The 22,229-nt window shown below is 47.7% G+C and overlaps 1 protein-coding gene across 2 annotated transcripts in view; it reads right to left on the bottom strand.

Moving 5' to 3' along the window:
- Positions 1 to 22,229, bottom strand: part of OSBP2 (oxysterol binding protein 2) — a 131,917-nt gene that overhangs the window by 98,035 nt on the left and 11,653 nt on the right. For both annotated transcript variants that reach the window (XM_037166805.2, XM_037166806.2), the window contains exon 2: positions 5,224 to 5,432. In XM_037166805.2, coding sequence (XP_037022700.2) covers positions 5,224 to 5,432 — 209 coding nt within the window. The remainder of the gene's footprint in view (positions 1 to 5,223; positions 5,433 to 22,229) is intronic.

The following is a 22,229-nucleotide window of genomic DNA, read 5'->3' as shown; positions in this document are numbered from 1 at the left end:
AATCTCTGAATTGGAAGGACCCTGGGAGCGACATAATAGAAGCCTCCAGCTGACTGACAAATGGGGAATCTGAGCTTCTGGGAAGGCCATGTTTGCACTAACCACTCTGCAACCGTGCACGGAGGGCTGAGCCAGGCTGCGGAAAGCAAGCATCTGGTCCAGGCAGGGGGCTGGCTCAGGGGGAGTTTCCAGAGCGGCCTCTCCTTGAAGGCTAAGCAAACGTAAGGGGAAGCAGGTCATGGGAAGGGGCTGGGTGCCAGGGAAGAGGGTATGCAGGCAAGAGGTTCAGCACACACGCTGGCCTGGCGGCAAGAGAGTTTGCCAGTGAGCATGGAGGGAGCTGGACTGATCTGGAAGGCAGGGGAGAGCCAAAGAAGGACTGTTCGTCAAAACTGCATTTTCTTTTCCAATTAATGTGCAGTAAATTTACCCTTTTTTGTACAGTTATACACATTTTAACATATGTATAGATTCATAACATACCTCCACAAGCAGGATAGAGGGCTCCCTCACCCCCAAACGCTTCCTCATGCCATTACTTGGTATTACCCTCCCCAAACCCCTCACTGCTGGCAACCACTGACCTGTTCTTCATCTCTATAGTTTTAGCCTTTTCCAAAAGGTCACATAAATGGAATCATACAGCTTTTTAAAAGTGTCTTCTTTCGCTCAGCGTAATTCCTTGGATATTCATCCAAAATGCTCACTCATTGTCACTGCTGAGTAGTACATCACTGTGTGAACGTACATTGTATGAAGGGTTTGCACAACCATTTACCCACTGAAGCACATTGGTGTCGTTTCCAATATCTTGCTATTAAAAACAGTGCTACGAACATGGTGTGCAGGTTTTCGTGTAACTACAAATTTCCATTTCTCTGGGATGAATGTGCAGGGGTATGGTTGCCGGGTCACATGGTAAGTGCATGCTGAGTTTTGTAAGAAACCGCCAAACTGTTCCCCAAAATGGCTACTCCCAACAGCAACAGATGCCAGACGGACCCTCGCTGGCATTTAGTACCCTTGTTACTTTTAAATTTGAACTGTTCTAATGTGTCAATAGCTCATTTTGATCTTAATCTGCTTTGCTCTAATAGCTAGTGATAATGAGCAACTTTTCATGTGCTTATCTGCCATCTGTGTCCTTTCTTCAGTGAAATATCTATTCTTGTTTGTGTATACTTTATAATTACATTATTTTTTTACTGTTAAGTTTTGAGAGTTCTATGTATATTCTAGATACCAGTCCTTTGTCAGACAAGCGGCTTGCCAATATTGTTATTTTCTCTCAGTCTGTACTCTGTCTTTCATCCTTTTAACAGACTTTTGCAATGCAAAAAAGTTTTCAATTTTGGAGTCCAAAATATGGGCTCCATATTATTAATTTTTCAAATAAGTTTTCAATTTTGGAGTCCAACTTATTAATTTTTTTCCATGGAGCATGCCTTTCATGTCTTAGACATGATGTCTAAGAATTCTTCACGGAGCCCCGGGTCCTGATTATGGAGGTATGTCATGAATCCATATACGTGTTAAAATGCATATAACTGCACCCAAGAAAGTGTAAAACTTACTGTATACCAATGTGAAAATAAAATGCAAGTTTGACCTGCAGCCTTTCTCTGGCTCTCCCCTGCCCTCCAGATCTGTCTGGCCTCCCCTGCCAGGCCCAGTGCGCCCTCAGAAGGGCCTGGATCCGCCACCAGGGGGCAGCTGTAGACGCCAGAGAGTCAAACCTCACACTTCGGAAGCTACTTAAACAGCAAACTAACCAGGCCCAGTTGCTCATCGGAACATCAGAAAACTCCGCATCCTTCCTCACACGGATTTCTCTAGTAACACACAGGAAAGGGCTTGTGATTTCACGAATAACAACAAACCGTCTTGAAAAGCTGCTTGGCCCCACTGTGAGCTCCAGTCTCGCTGGTGACATTGGGCCCTGCCTGTCACCAGTCTAGCAGAAAGGTCCTGGGATTAGCTGCCCAGGACATCACCTGAGACCCCAGCCATCAGCCACCCACAGCTCCACACACTCGCTGCTCCCAGACTCCCCAGGCCTGGCATGCTGGGTGGCTGTGACCCGCGCAGGCGCAGATGTTGTCTGCCGCGCTGATACTGTTTCCTTCCTTCTGCTGGCTTTGGGTCTAACTTGGTCTTCTTTATCTAGTTCCTGAAGATGTGAGGTTGAGTTACTGACTGCAGATTTTCCTCCTTTTCAAATGGACCGTCCTACAGCTACAACCTTCCCACTGAGCACTGCCTTTGCTGCATCCCATACGCTTTTGGAATGTTATGTTTTCATCTTCATTCATTGCAAAATATTTTCTAATTTCCCTTGTGATTTCACCTTTGACTCATTTGTTTAGAGTATGTTTAATTTCTGCATATTTGTGAACTTTCAAATGCTTCTTCTTTCATTGATTTCTAGCTTCATTCCACTGTGGAATATGTACGATTTCAATCTTCTTAAAGTTACTGAGACTTGTTTGGGGACCTAACATAGAGTCTGCCCTGGAGAATGTTCCCCGTGCAACTTAGAAAAAGTCCTACTGCTGTTGGGTGGGGTGTTCTGTATATGTCTGTTAAGTTCTGTTGGTTTATAGCACTTAGGAGTTGTGAGCAGTGCAGTTATATGAACAAATTCCCATTTTTTACATGGCCTTCTGTTTAAAGAAGTGACTGGAGGCAGGAAGACAGAGGGTTGCAGACGTCAGATAAGAGGAGAGGAGATCTGGGGGTGGCAGAGAAGCTGGAGAATAGCAGCTGGAAAGCTGGCTTCCTACTGGGTGACACGTGTTCTACAACCTGGGAAGGGACAGACAGGCCTCAGGACAACCTGAAGGGATCTGTCCAGAGTACTGTATGTGCCCTTGGCCCAGCTGGTCACCGTCAGCTGGACAAGGAGAACCTCACCAGGCAGACTTCCCTCATTCAGGGTTACCTGAAGCTGACTCCAAGCAAAAGGTTACAAACCACAGCTCTCCAGCGTCAGCCTGAGAACTGTGGGAGAAGGCTGCTGCCTTGCAGAGGGGCCCTCACTGCCACTATTCTTCAAGAAATAACCAGGTGGCCTCACTCTATATATATGTAAGCACAGTACCTGCCTGAAGGCTTCTCCCTCAGTACATTAGTTCAAGCTTCAAAAAGCCAAAAGGAGAGGAATCCTACCACTTCTAACTCGCATGTGGTACCTTGAGTTGTACTTGAATGTCTGTCCCGTGTCCTTACCCAGAAAGCTAAAGGCTTGGAAAAACACGATATGTGCTGCGTCTCCAGCCCCTGGCAGCCCTAAGGGGCATGCAGCGAAGGAAGGGGGGGCCTGAGGCTGCTCCCTTCCCAGGGTCCCGGCTTCCCCTAGAGGAGATCCAGACGAGCAGTCCCTAGCACTGCCCGGGTGTGAACCAGCACTTTCGCCCCGCTGCAAAAGAAACCCCCGCCCACTGGCTGTGCCACGAAAACTGTTCCAGAATGATGAAACCAGTAAATGCTATCTGCTACATTATGTTCAGAACTTCCTAGAAAAGAAAGAAATTTGTTATTTATTTTACTTGGGAGAAGCTGGAAGGAGGAAGCTAGTTCTTCCATGAGCCCCAGTGTCCCCACACCTAGCCAATGGCGTCGTCCTGAGCCCAGTCACATCACTGGCCACAGTGGCTTTCCACAGGCATCCCCACTGAGACCACTTATCCCACGCAAGAGAGATGGCCCTGATGCTCTCCTTCACCACGAAATGGAGTGGCACCCTGGGGACCCCTCGCCAGGATCAATACCACATGAGTGCTGACCCCGAGGAAAAGAGTCACTGTGGTGGGGGAACCCACGCTCCAAAAGGGTGAGACTGAAGGAGAAGATCAGACTGATGATATTCAATGACCTTCAATGTGCACTGAGAAGCCAGTGCTGAGGCAGAAGCAAGGCAGGGGGTAGGGTATGGGGCATGGTGACCGACGTCCCTAGCCCCTCATCCTGCTTTGCGTTAAATCTCCTTCCACAGGACTCACTGGCTCCCCCACCAGCCCATGAGATAATCCCAGACAGCAGGGGCTGTGCCTCATTCTCACCTGGAGTCCTGCCTCCCTGGAAAAAAAAAATGCACAGATCTGTGGACATACACACTGTTCTGCTTATAAATTTGAAAGGATCACAGCTTCCCAATCCCCCATCTCTATCTGTGTGGACTGTTTTCACCCAACAGAAACACTGGCTCTGTTGCTGGGGGTGGTCAAGGCTGTGGGCAGGCAGGCATCTCACACGCTGCCTCAGGCATCTAATGGAGCAGCCCCCGTGGAAGGCAGCTGGACAAACCCTCAGAATTACCAATGCACATTCCTGTGGACCCAGGAGCCCCACTTCCTGGAGCACACATTTCATTTGTACTTGTACACATGTGACATGGGTTGCGAGGTTACTCACTGAAGAGCAAAGAAACCCACAGGGTCATCAACAAGCTACAGGTTATAAACCACGGGACGTCCATACAATGAAACACTACACTGTTGTAAAAACAAGGAAGAAGATTTTAGGTACTGATAGGGAAACATTCCAAGTTATATTGTTAAGTGGGGAGAAAAGCAAAGTGGGGAACTGCATGTATTTTAAAGTAAGTACCTGCTTAAATATATACGCAAAGACACAAGACACTGGCAGCTCTGGCTGCCCCTGGGTAGGAGAGCAGGGAGGGGTGGCTGGGGGCAGAGGCAAGGGAGAAGTCACTCCATATGCTTTGAAGCCAGTGGTTTATGAATCATACAAAGACATTATGTATTTTTAAAAAGAAATGCATTTAAGTAAAAAATAAAATGTCTTGCTCAGGACACATGAGCGAGCCGTGCACCTGGGAGAAAGTCTAGCCCGAGGCCCAGGTGCACAGTCCTGGGCTCCCACCCGTGACTGCTGCTTCTGGAGCTGACCCTCTGCAGCATCCGGATGGTCTTCTCAAGTCCAGAAACTGGCTTCTTCCAAAGACAGGGGCAACAGGCCTCACCCACAACAAACATTTCCATCCTCCAAATTGCTAGCCACCCCAACCACATAACATAAGCACCTCGCTGCTGAGGACCCACAGAGCCAAGTGGGAAGGACAAACACACACCTTGACCTTCTGAGGCTGGTCTGGAGTAAACTGGGTCTCCTGGTTACCACCATCCCCCAAATGCTTTCGGCTCCCACTTTTTCCAGACACATCATACTGCACGTACACCCACTGCACCAAGTGCTCACTACCTGAATGGCTGTTCATCATGCGGACAGCCTTGGCCTTGGCCAGCTCCAGGGCGGTGATCCACTGCTGCCGCTCCACCTCCGAGCTGGCCTTGAGGTGGTAGGTCCTTGCCCCACTGGTCAGCACAATACCGCAAGAATCCTCCGTGTCAAAGTGCGTGGTGGACAGGTTGATGGTGCCACGGCAGGTGTGGGCCATTTCACCCTGATTTCTGTAGGATGCAAGAGAAGGAAGGAGGTGAGGCTCCCAAATTCCATAGCTCCAGACTGAAGAAAGCCTCAGGGACCCTTGGAGCTGGGAGAGGCCCCCCGGAGTCAGAGCTGGGAGATGATGCCTGCTGGGACTGACTGGGAGAGACTTGGTCAAGGGGCACTCAGGGGGGCAGAATGACAGAAGGACAAAGGCCTGCATCAGTGCCACGGGCAGGACTTGCCTGCTGTGGTCTGAGCCCTCGAAGACATCCAGAGGTGGAGAAGGGTGACTCCCCAGGGTCCTGGTAGGTGGCACAGACCTCTAACTCCACCCCAGGCTCTTCCCCTTAAGCCTGAGAACAACAGAGGTGGAACAGGAAGGAAACCTGCCACTAAAGCAGAGATTAGAGGCCCAGAACTCCAGGGGTCACCTTGACAGCACCCCTTGCTGGGGGTGACCTGGGGACTGAGACCCGCAGAGCCAGGATGCCACCATCCTCCTCTAGCTCCACAGCGAAGGTGAGGGCTGGGTCAACACATACTGCCTTATGACAAGGGACTGATGGCCCTCTGGTATAAGGTTACGGAGCTAATGGTACCAAAGTAAGGGGAAGTGGAGGCCACGTACAGCTGTGACCAGTGTCTGCAAACTGAGTTCCAACTCTCATGACTACTTAACTCATGCTCCCTTAGAGACTCAGAGGGAATTCAGAACCCCCAAGATGCACTGAACCTCTTTCCACAGAAGGTGCTGGAAAAGGAAGAGCGACTGATCAGCAGGCCACAGTGCCATTGGCAGGGGCTCATGTGGCGATTCTGCCGCCCTTCGATGCTCGTTCATTTTCCCTGGCTGTCATCATCTGTCATTTTTTAGATGTTGCTGCCAGTTCTAAAGTCAAATGACATGGCACTTGCTAAGACAGTCATCTTGCACTTGAGCAGCTGCTGCCTTTCCTGATTCCCTCCCGCTTTGACATTCCTTAGAGCAGATGATGCGATCTGTACCTGAAGAAAGACCGAGTTCCTGGGTGCTGACTGACACCTTCCACTTGAAGGAAACTCATTCTAAGTTACAAAACAGTCAATGCTGGGCATGCCTGTTGGAAGCCTACGGTTTTAGATTCAAGGACCTTTCAGGCTAGAGAGTGTTCAGGTGTTAAACAGTGTCATAATTACCATATTTTGCTGTGTATGGTGTGCACCCACGTTTTTCCATGCATTATACATGAGATTATTATACCCATGATTATACCCACCGTATGTAATCATTATACCCATGCATAACACACATCTTTATTTTGCCCTCAAAAATTTGGGCAAAAACGTGTGCATTACACATGGCAAAAAGACAGTAACCCAAAATGCCACTATGGCTTCGTTCAAAAAAGAAGCAGGGTGGTGGCAGTGCTCTAGGCAAAGGTGAAAAGCAGGGGCAAAGATGATGACTCTGAGGCAAGAAGGAGTTTACGGCTTTCAAAGAAGAGGAAGTGTCTGCCTGTGGCCGGAGCATTGAGAATAAGACAGTAGATGAGAAAAAAATGATGCTGGAAAATCAGGCAGGGACCAAGTGTAGTGCCTTGCAGGCCACACAAAGTACACAGATTTTTAACCCAAAACTAAAATAGTGGGCCTCCTGGGCCTACTGCCAGGAGAGGAACAAGGATGACCTGGAGTGCCTGAAGCTTCTGAGGGACACAGGAATAAAAGTGCCGCGTGCACAGCAGGAGACGGAAGCCAGGCCACTGTGTGAGATCAGGGCTGAGCTGCAAGATAGCCAGTGTAACCCATCGCTGAGCTAAATATCCACAAGTCTGTCCAGATGTAAGTAAGTAATTGAAGGAATAAATATATGGGGAAGAAGGCACAGATCTTCCTTAATAAGATTAGAGGGAATTATGGAAATAGAAAAATCACTAAATCCGATGTGGGATCCTGGATTGAATTATAAAACAGAAAAAGGCCATTCGTGGAAAAGCTTACGAAATACAAATAAGGTTTGTAATAGTCTTATAACAACGTTAATGTCAATTGTACTTTGGTGAGGTGAGATGGTGACTTTAGGGGAAGCTAGATGAAGAGTATATGGGAACTCTGTACTATATTCGCAACTTTTCTGTGAGTCTGAGTTATTTTGAAATAAAAAGAAAATTTAACGATGCCATCATTTCTTCCCAGGGTCATAGATGGTAAGAAGTTTTATAACCAGAACCCGAACTGCCTGGCCCTCACGCTTAGCAACTGGGCTGGAGATATTCCCAAAGTCACTGAAGGACTGAAGCCCCCAGCCCCCAGCATAAAGCCTGGTTCTGGAGTGGGCTCTCCAAGGCAGAGGTTCTATAAAAATCACTAGACCGAGAAGAGGAGAGTGGTGTGTGAGGCTCGGGGCAGGGCGGGGAGGGGGCAGAGAATGTCCCAGTCAAGACAAGCCTGAAAAACCAAAACGCAAACATCCCTGAAGAAAATCAATGCTCAGAGGATGAGGCGCTTAAGACGGAACATAATTATCAGAACAGTATAAAAAATTCATGTAACTAGGTTTAGGATTCTCGAAGAAGAAGGAATAACATCCAATAAAAGAAACAATATTTGTGAAACAAAAGTAGGTAAAAATGAAACGAGAATGAGTAGATATGAAAAAGCGACAAAACAATTTCAGAAAATGAAGATACAGCAGATAAGCTGGATCACCCACCTAACATCTAAATCTAAATTTAACTTGAACTCGTGGTAATTAGAGCTGCTTTTCATTTCAGGACTTGAGGAGCTTCATGTTTCAGTTTTATTTTTCTGTTATTGGGAAGAACTCCTGCAGGGGCAGCTGTGATTTTGGGTCTGAAGTCCCCTTAAAACGATTGAGTTTCCATGCACTGTCCCATCCTGGAATTTGGCTGTGCTCTTTTTTTCTTTCATTTAGCTGTTTTGTGGCCAATCCATTATCCACCAGTAGCCCAAGTGATATTTTTTGTCCTGTTTAGTCAAGTCTTTAAAAATTTCAACAGCTACCAATTCAGTCCTGAAAGGGCCTAAAATTCCCAGGCATATCTTAAAATTCAGGTTGCTTTTGGGAGTGGTGCACCCGCCCACGTTGCCTCTAACAGGGTCTGTTTCTCCCACTGGGAGTTTTGGCTTCCAAAAGGCTCGCTCTGAAGGTCTGCCTTCCAGAGCGACCCCAAACCTCCGAGGGTGGGGAGGTTCGGGCCCCACTCACCCCACACTGTAAGCTGCAGTGGCAACGCCTCTCCCAACTGGGGCCTTTGGAGGCGCACGACTCAGAACCGTCTACTTTCCCGGAGCCTGGGCAGCTTCAGTGGCCTCGCTACCACAAGACAAACCAGGGCCTAGTAGGCACTGGGCCACCTCCCACCTGAGTGGGGTAAGCAGCCTGTCCTTAATTTCTGCGATGAGTCACCACTTTCCACAGTTATCGCATCCTCATCTACCAGCCTTGATTCCCCCGCAACACGGCCTCAGACCAAGTCACCCATTTCAGGCAAGGAGGTGCACCAATGAGTCCCCACTGGTGAATCCACTGGTCTCAGCATGAGCGCTGCTATCAGTCAGGGGCAGCCAGTCTGACAGACAATGGGATGGCCTACTGAAGGCTCAGCTGGGGACGTGACTGGGGAGATGGCTTCCCGGCTTGAGCTTCTGTCCTCCAGGATGCAGTTCACGCCTTGAACTGACAACTGGCATTTGTTGCCATGTCCTCTGTAACTGCAGCAGATACAGCCAAGAGTGGTCCTGCTCACCATCACGCGTAGTAACCCCTTGCAGAGTTTGTACTTCCCACTCCCATGCACTTGGCCTCAGCTGGGTTAGGGGTTCTAGTTCCAGGCTGAGGGGGGAATGTGACAATAAGGCTTCCCACTGAATAGAAAACTAACTCTACTGCGTGGCCACCTTTCGCTCCTCATATCAGGGAGGAACAGATCAAAGAGAGTGACTATACTGTGGGGGTCTCTTAAGCTAATTGCCATAAAGAATTAGGTTAGTGACACATAAGGGGAAGGGAGAAGAATGTCTGGATAGAGCTCAGGGCCTTCCCTGGGTCATCTCTTAACACTTCAATGTCTGGTAATGGCTGTTAATAGGTAAGGCAATGGGGAACTCAGACCCCTTAGGGCAAACGGCACAGACCAGCCGGAGAACCCAAGCAGAGTGACCAGGATCTAGAATAGGAGCAGGGAGGCGGCGAATATCAATTACAGTGTCAGGACCAGCCACACAGCAGAGAATGAGCTTGTCTCACAACCTTCTTGCTTCGGTTCCCAGGTGGCTGCAGCTATACACCAGGAAGGGGACTCTGTCACTGACTGGGACTTGCACCTGTCATCTCAGAGAAGGACTAAAGATGACTTCATCTTCTCAGGAGAATGTAAGTCCCCCCATCACAGTAGGAGAGCTGACACTATGGCAGGGCACGGTGGACCTAAGTCACACAAGGTCTGGGCAGTACTGGACACAAACCTTGTGTGCCTTCTCAGATTCCCTGGGCTGCATCCTTCTCTGTCTCTCTGGGTTGGTGTCTTATCCTCGTCCAGTGGTCCCTCCACTTCTGTACTTGCATAAAATGCCACAGTGAGAAACGGGGGGTGGAAGTGAGTGGGGAAGACAAATTCCCCTCCGCTCTTCCCTCTGCAGGCTGCTCGGAGGAACGTGTTTCTCCTCGCGTGCCTTCTAGAGAAGTCCACACACACCGTGTCTCTGCAGCTCACTGAGCCTTGGCCTCCCGCAAGGGCACGCACTGTACTGCCTTGTCACTTCCCTCTCTCTTCTCTTCACTTTCCTTTTCTGCATCACTGCCCTGGGATTGCATCTCCCAAGTAAAGGGAGCTAGCTCTTTAATCTCTGCCTTGGGCTACGTTTTCTAGGGAACCTTCACAGAAATGTTCATGGACAAAAAAAAAAAAAAAAAAAAAAGGGCAGCAAATTTGAAACCAGACACATGGGAAGACAAAAGCTATTAATCTGGGGCAAAGCACGTGGCCTGAGTGACTTTCATTCAACTCTAGCTCAGGCTGACTCTGAGTCACTTCGTAAATATCCCCACCAGCAGTCTTCTAAATTCTAACTCAGCGAGCACTTCCTGTGGGCTACTATATAAAGAAACTGTGTTAGACACTGGAGAAAGCATAGATATTAAGATAAATTAGACACATTTTGAGGCCTCAAGGAACGATTCACCTTGTGAAACAGACAGGCCTATAAATTGCAAGCTACTATTTAATAAGCAGAGGGAAATAAACTCAAAATAAAGGGCATGTTCACTATGAAAATTTATTGAGCTATCTACCCTTATAAGTTACCACTTTTCTGTATATATGCTACCCACATGCAGTACGTTCTATGTTACAGACATATCCGTTGTCTATGCAATGTTGGCTTTAAATACAAACTCAAAATGAAAGAATAAGCTGTCGGTAGTAGGAGCTCAGGAAACAGAATGACCGTCTGTCCCAGAGGGACTGGGGGGTACACTGGGGCAGAGTCTCAGACAATGGGCAGACTCTGCCCCGGCAAGGACGAGGAGGGCCCAGCCAACCCACAACAGGGCGTTGGGGGAACGTGGCTCTGGGAAGGCGCAGAGACCCAGAGCAGCTGAAGGCGAGGGGCCAGCCATGGCCCGGAGTGACGATGGGTGTTGTAAATTAAACTGCATCCCCCAGAAAGATATGTTGAAGTCCTAACCCCCAGCACCTGTGGACGTGACCTAATTTAGAAATAGGGTCTTTGAAGATATGATCAAGTTAAGATGAGGTCAGTCATTAGCAGACCCTAATCCAGTATGACTATTGTCCTTTATAAGAGGAGGAAGAGACAGACACACAGGGAAATGCCACGTGACAATGGACGCAGAGGTGGGAGTGAGCATCTACAAATCAAGGGGCACCAAGGGTTACTGGCAAACAGTAAGTCAGGAAACACTGGGGACACCTTGACTTTGGACGTCTAGCCTCCAGGACTGTGAAACAATACATTTCTGTTGTTTTAAGCCACCCAGCGTATGGTGCTTTTTTCCCCCCTGCTTTTTATCAAATGTACTGGGGCAACACTGATGAATGAAACTTTATACAGGTTTCAGGCACACAATTCCACAACATCAGGCTTACTAACAATAGCCCCAGGGCATTGACACAATGGCTCAACAGATGAATGGAGGAATGACCTTCTGGAACCTCCCAGGCAGCTGAGCTGGTTTATTCCCACATGCCAAATCATGGGCTGCTCTTGAACTTTCCACATAGTTCCCATCCAGAACATTTAGCTAATGTGGCACCCGCATGGTTTCTCTCGTTACTGGAACAGCTGTGCCCCAGAACCGTCCATCCTGCTTGGACTTTTGACCTCATCTCATACCACAGAGGCCAGAGAACCAAAAGCTGCCCGCAGCAAAGATCCCAAGGTTCATGTTCTTCCACTGACATGCATCACACGAGACTTAAATGTGACAGCAACTTAAGAGGGGAGCAAGAGGGTATGAGGTATCCATTGCCATGGCAGGAACTGTGACACAGGAGCAAGCTTCTGCAGCCACTGGCTGCAAGATTCCATGGCTCCCTGTGCTAACGCCTGCAGTTCAACCCATCACAGCAGAGGGGACCCAGATGTTACGCCACCTGTCAGCCTCCAGCTGCTCCTCCAGCCTCCCAGTGAGACAGGCTGAGCCTCTCTTAAGATACATGGAAATGTTCTTCAGTTACTTCAGTTACTCCAGTTACTCTTTGAGACTCTCTCCTGGATAAGATTGAAGTTTCTCTTCAGGTACTCCCCAAACCAATGCATCTGGGCCTGCACCGGTCAATGCCAACCCACAGCAGGAACCTGGAGAACAAAGAAATCTACTTTGCACCGGCATGAAGAAACCCAGCACTATATAAGCCAGATCCCCGCAGCAGTTCGAGGGGCAGGAAGCTGCCTCAACCTGACAGCTCAGCCTTTCTGCTAACACTAGCCAGAGTCGTTTGTGCTGAGTGCGGCCAGTCCTGGCCGAGGCGCCTCCCCAGAGGCGATGTCACCTGGGAATGGACATCTTGGAAGGACTGCAGACAAGGTTTGCTGTTGAGGATCACAAAATCCGGTCCTGTGCAATGGCAGAGGTTTTTACATCTGGATCTAGAGATGCAAAAAGGTGTGTTCAGAAAACACAAACTACAGACTGGGAGAGATATTCACAATAAATATGGCCAACAAAGAACTTGTACCAAGGAAATATAAAGAACCCCTAAAACCAGCAAGAAAAAAGCTAACAACATAATTTTAAAATGTGCAAAAGACTTGAACAGGCACTTCACAAAAGAGGATAGATACCCTCTCCAGTTATTAATAAACACAGACTGCCCTGTGATCCAGCAATTCCACCCCTACCAACCTCCCATCAGGGACGTACATCTGGCTGCCAAAAGACATGTAGGAAATGTCTGCAGCACCCTCCCTAACATCCAAAAGCTGACAGCCCACATGTCTGTCCACACTAGATGGCTAAACAAATGCTGGTTTATCCATTTGGTGCTTTCCGAATGGTGGGCCATTATACAGCAATGACAATAAATGCACTGGAATTACGTATAACAAACAACCCGGAAGAACCTCGCAAACAGTGTTGAGCAAAAGAAGCCAGACACAAACAGAACGTATTGTGTGATTCCACTTCCAGAAAGTACAAACACGGACAAAACCGAGCTCTGGGTGGGAAGTCAAGACAGCAGTTATCCTTGGGGGCACAGCTCCCGCGGTCTCCTGGGAGCCTGGTCACGTTTCGTTTCTTCAGCAGGGGGTGCTTACTCCATGTGCTCATTTTGTGAGCACTCCCTTAGCCGCGCCCTTTCTCGCCTACTTTTCCCTATGCATATTGTACTTTATTAAAAGTTCACGTTGAAAAGAACAGGGATGAGGAGAATTCTTTCCTGGCAGTGGTGGCAGTAGCAATGACTGGTTTTCAGGGGTAGCAGAGGTGGGGTGCCTGCGTGACATCAGTGTCCAGTGCTTGGGTATCAGTGTCTCTCCAGGATGATTCTGTGGCATGACCTCAGTCATCGGTCTGGCTTCTCAGCCTGCCTTGTCCTCACCTCTCCTCTGAGAGCTCCATTCTCTTGCCTTTTGGGGGATCCTATGAGCTCTTGACAAGCCTTCCAGTAACTTTTTCCCCCCAATATACCCGTGCTGGTTTTCTGTTGTTCTGGACTAAGAACCTGCTGGTACACACAGGCAATGGCTGTAGAAGGGACGTTGGGAGGCAGGGAGGGCAGTGAAGAAGGTCGGACAAGAGACACAGGCAAGGGAAGCAGCAGTTTTCAGTTCTTCTGCCTCTGAAGCCATGGGAATGCTGTTAGGATCCTTCTGGGTCTAAGTAACGAAGCTCAGCTTATTCAGTCTAACTAGCGCATCCTGATGGCTTACCTTAGAAGTGTCTCATGTGCATTAACCATTTAAGATGCGATAAGAAAGGTAGGAAGGTTACCTCCCTGTTCCAGATGCTCAGGCTGACACTAGGGGATGTGGGCAACTCACTGGTGGTCCCAAGCGGTGACCAGGCTACAAGCAAGCAGGCCCACCCCACCAGGCTGCACAGACTTGCCCCCCAGGTTTTACTTATCCTCTCAGAGCTGGCGGAAAGGCACCATTCGGAAAACGCTCAGCATCCAAAGTGGCCCGTCAAACAGAAGCAACTACTGTGCAGTGTTTGCTTCTGGGGACGAGACTGTCGCTGCGAGACCTGACACCATTTTATTTTGCCTCTGGCCTCATTCGTTGCCACTTAGAGCTTCCCTGGAGGAATGTCAAATAAAAGCTATTATACATCCTGCAGGAAGGATTTTTCTAATGCAGTTTTTAAAATAAAAAAAGAGACTTGAGAGCCATTCCGCAGCCACTGAAGTGCATGTCACTTCATTTTTTGCACACATGGCACCACAAGCACAGCATCCTCATCAGCACACCGCACATCTGGGCAGCATTTCCCTCTGTGTAAGTGTCTGTCACAGACACGGCTCTCGTGATCCTCATAAGGGCTTATCAGTGGGCAATGCAAACACTGATGTGTTTGGCAGACACTTACCAAACATATTCTATATGGCAGGCACTTGTGGGGGGAAATTAATGCCTCATTTTAGAGCCAAGAAAGCAGGGGGCGTGGAGGGGAGAGACCAGGAAAAGGTAAATCATGTGTCCTGATCCATAGAACTGATACACAACAAAGCCAGAAATGGAACTTGGTTTCTTCGCCACCAGCACAGGGCTCTTTCCCTGGAGAACACTGGGGTAGTGATCCAGAGAATATGTCTTGCTTTGCTCGGTCACTGTATTTGCCACTCTCGAGCTAGAACTTATGTTGCATGAGACACAGACCTGGCCTGTCTTTTCCCTGCTTGGCTGAGAGCTGACACAGGGTGACAGCTCTGAGACGATGAGCTGGCTGAGTGAATTCACATGTCGGTGTTACACAAGCAGTGGAGCAAACCCAGGGACATGACCCAGCCGCCCCACAAAGTTCTGCTGACCTCACACGCTGAAGGTGCAGTAACAGGGTAACAACACTCATCCCACCAACACTCCTCACTAAAAATCCATCAGATGCTCTTTGTGGTTCCATCAAAAAACATCAGAATGCCATGCACCACCCGGCAACACTAAAGGTGGTTCTAAGATTAAGTGGAAAGCTTGTCACAGAATATCAGGCAAATGCTCCAGATTTCAGGTTTAGATGAAAAGGTCACGTCAAAGTGGGAAAAGGCAGGAACATGCTACCTTCCCTGCCAACGCAATGATAACCAACAATATACTCCCCAGTTACTTAAGTTTAAATTGTACGGTTTGTCTGCCTCAGGTCTCACCTTTGGCCTTCACCAAGCAGAATTCCAAGTCCTCTCCAGCACCCCTCCTCAACCTCTCAATGCACCCCCTTTGCTGAAGCTGCCCTGCTCAGCCCTGCGCTAGCTAATGGTCACCTCCCTCCTGGACAACACCCACAGCCGAGAGGTTTCCGCATCTTGCCCTGCCCCTGCTAATCCACTCCTCTGCTACGCTGTTTTCTAAAACTTCACTTGGACTCTGGTCAACGTGCTGCTTCAAACCCTCCAACTATTCTTTGCTTTCCTTAGGATGAAGTCCTCACTCCTGAAAAACATTTACCAGTCCTTTCTGGGCTAGCTCCTCCCTGCCCATTGCTTCCAATCCAGCCTGCCAGTCCCCCGGCCTGAAATGCAACTTCTTTTTTGTTTGTTTGTTTGTTTGTTTAGCTTTTTATTTATTTATTTTTTTATTGATTATGCCATTACAGTTGTTCTATTCCCCCCTTCATTCCCCTCCACCCTATCCTCCCATCCCCACCATTACTCCTCCCTTTAGTTTATGACCATGTGTCTCAAGTTCTTTAGATTCTATATTTCCCCTACTATTCCTGCCCTCCCCCTATCTATTTTCTGCCTACCGTCTATGCTACTTATTTTCTGTACCTTCTCCCCCCTTCTCCTTCTCCCAGTCCCCTGTTGCTAACCCTCCTTGAGATCTTCATTTCTATGTTTCCATTCCTGATCTAGCTGTCCTTTTAGTTTGCTTTTGTTTTAGGTGTGGTTGTTAATAACTGTGAGTTTGCTGTCCTTTCACTGTTCATGTTTTTTTAACTTCTTTTTCTTAGATAAGTCCCATTAACATTTCAAGAAACATTCCTCACGTGCCCTGCTATTTCCCTCGGCCCCGCAGGCTTCCTCTCTTACTGTTCTTACCATATCAATATTCTTATCAGTGCTTTATCCTTCTGATGCAGAAGCTGTAGCTGTCTCGTTCACTGCTGTATCTCCAGAATCTAAAAAGTATTGGTCACATAGCTGGTGCTCAGTAAATATGTGTTAAATGAATCAACTCAACTTTCACCATTTTTCATTTCATCACAAAGACCACTGGCCAGAGGCACTAGCAAGGTCAGTAACACCAAAGTCAAAAAATGTTTACTGGCATGACTGACTGTGCAGGAACTAAAAGGATTTGACCAGCATGCCAGGAAGGAGAGTTTTATACAGGGACTGAACAAATAAGTAAATATATTCAGGATAACTGGAGCCAGATCTCTTACTGTCAGAGTCTGCAGTTGGAAATACAGAAGAAAGTAAAAAAAAAAACTATCTGTGAAAAGAACCTAGAAGAAATGATGTCCCAATAACGATGAACATAGCTAGCACCCAGATTTTGGCTTCTAGATACCAATGTCCACTAAAAGGAACCACGGCTCATTGTAGAAAAGGCAGGTTCCAGTACAAGAAGAACGAGGAAAATTTTGTTGTGCCGAAAAGTAAGAAAGTGTTCAAAGAGTGACGGAGAACATAAAAATGACACAGGAGCCTGTTTAAAAGGACTCCTCCTGGCCAAAGCTGGGGCAATTTGGGAATCAAAATAAGTAACAGTTACAGATTGTAACACACTGAATAAGTCAGAAGTCCATGAGTTCATACTGATATAAATAAATTATTTCCTTATCGTACAATGCTCATTACTAAATGTAGAAGGAATGCTGTTACTAGAAACTCTCCATTTGGCATCCACCGTAATAACTAATTCAGGAAGGAATCACCAAAGGATGTTACAACCAAGTGGGTGAAGATCTGCTAATGAACAGGGTTTAACAGAGCCTCAAAGTGTCTCCCCATTAAAATGCTTTCTAATTCCTTATTAAAATTTACAAAATTCATTAACTTCACAGTGGAGAAATCCGGCAAACAGCATCCTAACCAAACGATAAAAGTTCCGTCACTAGTGGGAGAACGAAGCAATGTCAGGAGCCACCTGAGACGGTGCACGGTGAAGCACACAGCGGTGCAGCCTGTGGTCTTCCTGCCACAGATGCAGGACCCAAGTCTACACATAAAGAAACGCCAGGCAAGCCCAAGTCAAGTCTCATTCTACAAAGTGACTGGCCCGTACTCATCGGAAATGCAGGTCATGAAAGACAAGAAAAATGGAAGGACTATTCCAGACTGAAACTAAACTGGCACAACAACCAAATGTAATCTCTGAGCCTAGAATAGATCTTGAACATATACAGGGTATTATTTGACGACTGGCAAAATAGGAATGGGGTCCATGGAGTAGATGATAGTATCATATCAATGTCTGCACTTTGGTATGTATAGTAGAATGTCCCTGTTTGCAGAAATACACACTGAAGTATTAAGTGATAATGAGCTTCATGCCTGAAACTTGCTATTAAATTTTTTAAAAATATATGTATCAATATATAGAGAGAATAAGGTGCATATAATATAATAACAACTGAGGGCTCTGAAGAAGGGGTACGTAGGAGTTCTCTGTACAAGTCTGGTGACTGTCCTCTAAACTTGAAATCATTTCAAACAGAACAAAAGGTTTATTTTTTAAATCTGGGAGACAATAGCAATAATTACAATAAGTAGCGCTTACTTGAATCCTGATTTCTAGAAACTGTAAAAAACATTTTAATCATTGGGAAATTTTTAATATTGACTCACTGCATGTTTGATAATATTAAGGAACTGGTAAATTTTCAGAGACAGTAATGCTGTAAAGAGAGACATACTAATATATAAATATTATTAGCCCTGGCTGGTGTAGCTCAGTGGATTGAGCCCGGGCCTGTGAACCAGACGATCGTGGTTCGATTCCCAGTCAGGGCACATGCCTGGGTTGCAGGCCAGTTCCCAGCAGGGGCCAGTTCCCAGCAGGGGATGCACCAGAAGCAACCATACATTGATATTTCTCTCCCTCTCTCCTTCCCTTCCCCTCTAAAGATAAATAAATAAAATTAAAAAATATATATAAATATTATTGTTAAAATGACTTCTAATTGGTTTTAGAGAGGAAGGGACAGAGGGAAGGAGGGAGAGAGAGAAACATTGATTTGTTGTGTTACTTATGTGTTCATTGATCGATTCTTTTTTAAAAGATTTTATTTATTTTTAATGTATTTAATTATTGTTCAAGTACAGTTTTCTGTCTTTTACTCCCATCCCGGCCCACCCCCCCCAATGCTCCCTACCTCCCAGGGATGGATTCTTGTATGTGCCCTAAGTGGGATTCACACCGCAACCTTGGCGTATCAGGACAACGCTCTAACCAGCTGAGCTCCTCAGCAAGAGCCTAAAATTGTTTTTTTAAACTCAGTAATTAAAATTAAAGATGCCTGAGATTTGCTTCAAGTTAAGTGAGGGTGGCGAGGCCATATACTGACCCTAAGGTGAGACTTGCCGACACTGGGTGATGGGGACCAGGGGTCATTAAACCAGCATCTCTACTTTCACGTCTTTGAAAATCTCCATAATAAAAACCCCCACAAAATCTATTTAAGATCCAAGGTATTTAAAATTCTTCCCCCGTGCGGAACAAGGGCCAATAGCAGTGCTGACTGACTCTGGGGATGAAGGGGGCTTCTCGAGTCTCAGCGAGGCAGGCGCAGGAATGAGGCTGAGTGCCTCGGGGAAAGAAGGAAGGACGACAGGTCCCTCGGGCACCCGGCTGGATCTATCTCGAGTGAGGCTGTAGGCCTGTAAATCCAAGTTCTCCTACACAGAACAATTCGGGATTCTTGAATAGGCTTTTTAAAAAAATCATCACACAACCTCTATAGCTACAGCCACAATCTACAGGATGTTCCGGCAACCCAGACTCTTCCTTTCACAAGTGAGCTGTTCAAAATCCAGCAGCACAAAAATACACCCCCAAAGAATACTACACTAGCCAAGGAGGTCCTAAAAAAGAAACCAGTTACCAAGCTGAGCAAAAGACTGAAATGCTATGAATTAGAGGTTCATTAAGGAAACATCTGAGTCAAAATTTAACACACCAAGGCCAGTTACAGGTCTAAATACGCAGATTGGGAGTTTACAGGTCTGATGGCGAGACACAGAATTCATTCAGGAATTCTACTTTTTCTCTTCATGGCCTCCGGTATTATAGGCACTGATATTAACACTCGATGAAATGAAAGTTACATAAAAGTGACTCCCACCACATTTCAACTGAAGCAGAAATGACAGCTCAGCTCCTGTCAAAATGTGCCAGCAGCCTGCAAACCCGAAGGTCTCACGCCGTGGGGAGTGCCTAATTCCCCGAACAGAGCCTGTGTTTAAAAGAACCATCATCGCTGCTTGGGCAGGCACTGGGTTCAGATAAGGAACAAGACAGACAAGCTCTGGGCGTCCATGGGGTAGGAAGTCTCTTGGGCCCCCACAGCACCCAATAAGAGTGTGTGACCTTCTGTGTCTCCTCCATCATTTGGACTGAATGAGGGTAGGGCCCTGGCAGCACGGGGGCGGGGGGTCTCCCCATGACAAGGTTCCTGAACTCCAGAAAGATAGCCCACGGCCTGGCTACCTCCCAACGAAGGCCTCAAATATGCCTTCCCCATCCTGTGGCAAATCTGGCCTCACTTCCTGGGGTTAAATAGGAGGTTTTCACTAGTTGGGCAAGCAAAACCGACCCTTACATTCAAAACAGCCCTTTCACTTATGAAACAGTTTACCAAGTACTTCTTCATGGTTTGTTTTGAACAACAAAGCAGGGCTACTGACAGATAAGGAAAGTGGGGGTCACAGAGGTTTGGAGCCCTCCTCCCACATTGGGTAGGGCTGACCAGTGTGACCGACAGGATACTGTGAAAGTGACAGAGTGTGACTTGAAGGGTACATCAGAAAAGACGCTGTGGTTCTTGCTTGCTCTCTCTTGCATCGTTCCTCCGGGGAGAAGCCCACTGCCATGTTGGGAGGACACCCCAGCAGCCTTTTGGAGAGGTCCACAAAGTGAGGGGCCGGGCCTCCTGCCAACGACTGGATCACTTTGTGAGGCAGATGAGGGAGCCGCCTTGGAAGTGCAGCCTCCAGCTCCAGTCAAGCCTTCAGATGACTGCATCCTTCATGAAACACCCTGAGCCAGAATCATCCCAACTAGCTGCCCACTCATGCATCCTTGACCCATGGAAACTCTACAGTGTTTATTACTGTTTTAAGCCTCTAAATTCTGAGACAATTTGTTAGGTGGCAATAGATAATACACAGGGACACTGAACCAGTCTCCCCGAAGATGAAGAGTGTAGCCATGTGGAAGGGACAAGTCCAGCTGTGTGGGACAGGGAAACATCCCAGTAAGGACAGCTGTTGCCTGGAAACCCATCTCAGCTCAACAAAAGACAAATTTGCTAACATTCAGAGTTGTCTACGGCACACCGGGTTGTCATGGCAGACAAAGATTTGCTCTCTGTCACCTGAGAGATTTGCTCAGAGGCTGGTGCTGATGGGGCAGAGATGCTATAGGAAGAAGTCTATGAACAGAGAGATGGTTGGACTAGATGACCTTGAGGTTCCTTTCCTACCTAGAGATTCTTCCACTGCCACACCGTGCAACTGAACCAGGGACCCGAGGAACCTCACTCGTCAGCCTCCCAGGCACTGAAGACATACCTGTGCAATGTATGGCCAGCTAGCAGTTACTGAACACTGGTTTTAATGGGTGCTGGGCCTTCTGGGGGGAAATAGATGAGACGTGAGTTACTTGTCCTGCCCGGAAGCTGCTTTACATGCACCTAAATGACACAGTGCCACCAAGTACAACCTAGGGCAGCAAGGGGAAGGGAGACAGGAGGGCTGCGCACGAAGCCAGCGATAACGTCTGGAAGGCGGGTCATGAGGCGCTCGGGGGAGAGAGAAGGCACTATGGGTATCTTCCCAGAGGTTACGAATGCCTTAACCATCTCCAGAAGGTGAAGACTCAAGCTGATGAGCAAAATACATTCAAACTTAGGAGAAGTACAGGCCTCAGAAGAAGAAAATCACTCCTGTGCCTACATCTAGCAAAATAACTTCATTTTCTAAAACTGAAGGATTTTAGGCAGGCACCTTTCATGGCATAGCATGTGAACAACTCAGCAAAGGGTGGTGCCCCCACTCAGTCTGCTTGCAAGTCTCCCAAGACTAGAAACTGGAATACATCATTTAGCTCTGTTCCCATGTTCCCCTGGGGCTCAAGAGCAAGAGGCCTTACTGTCCCTGGCCCAAATCCATTAGCAACAGCAGGAAAAAAAGGAACAGAAGCACCTGGATGCTGCAACAGCAACTCCTGCTTCCAAAAAGCCTGTGGCTCCAGGGACAAGAAGGCCAGTGAACATCTATCTGGGCCAGCAAGTCTTTCTCTACCAGGTCAGCCACCAGCTTCCCGGACACCTGGACTCTAATTCCAAGTCGTTAAGTCAATAGACGTTTCCTGGGCATTTTGATGTGCCAAGCCCGTGCCAGGCATAGATCATCTATGACAGGGATCCCCTAACATCCACACCCCCACACCAGGCCGCAGAGAAGGAGGTGAGCTTGAATGTAATGCACTTGAATCATCCCGACACCATCCCCCTACTCCCAGTCTGTGGAAAAACTGTCTTCCACGAAACCAGTCCCTTGTGCCAAAAAGGTTGAGGGCTGCTAGTCTCTGACACCTGATCTCCTTCCACTTGGTACCTCATCACATTCTCATGAAGGTGGGGCTAGAAGGAAGCCGAGGTCACCTAATCCAGCAGTCCTACCTTACAGGTGAAGGGTGGGATTGCTGGGAGGAAAGTCAGAGCCTAGAACAGACTGAAGCATTTTGCCCAATTCTTAACACCCTCCCTAAATTAAAATCCCATGTCTGTCCACACCCTTTGCCATGGGACTTTGCAGAATTACCCACTAGAACGGGTGTGGGTATGTTTCCGCCCCACTGAGACACTGGACAGGGCCGTGTGCCTTGAAACAGCCAGGGGAATGTGGCCCAGAGTGAGGGTGTGCAGGCTCGAGGCAGGGTGCTGTGGGCAGCAGCCACCTTCTGCC

This window comes from Artibeus jamaicensis, unplaced genomic scaffold (genome assembly GCF_021234435.1).
Source record: "Artibeus jamaicensis isolate MK-2021 breed Jamaican fruit bat unplaced genomic scaffold, CSHL_Jam_final contig_525, whole genome shotgun sequence".
NCBI lineage: Eukaryota > Metazoa > Chordata > Mammalia > Chiroptera > Phyllostomidae > Artibeus > Artibeus jamaicensis.
Note: the sequence above shows the minus strand (reverse complement) of the source record. Positions and strands in the feature narration are given on the sequence as shown.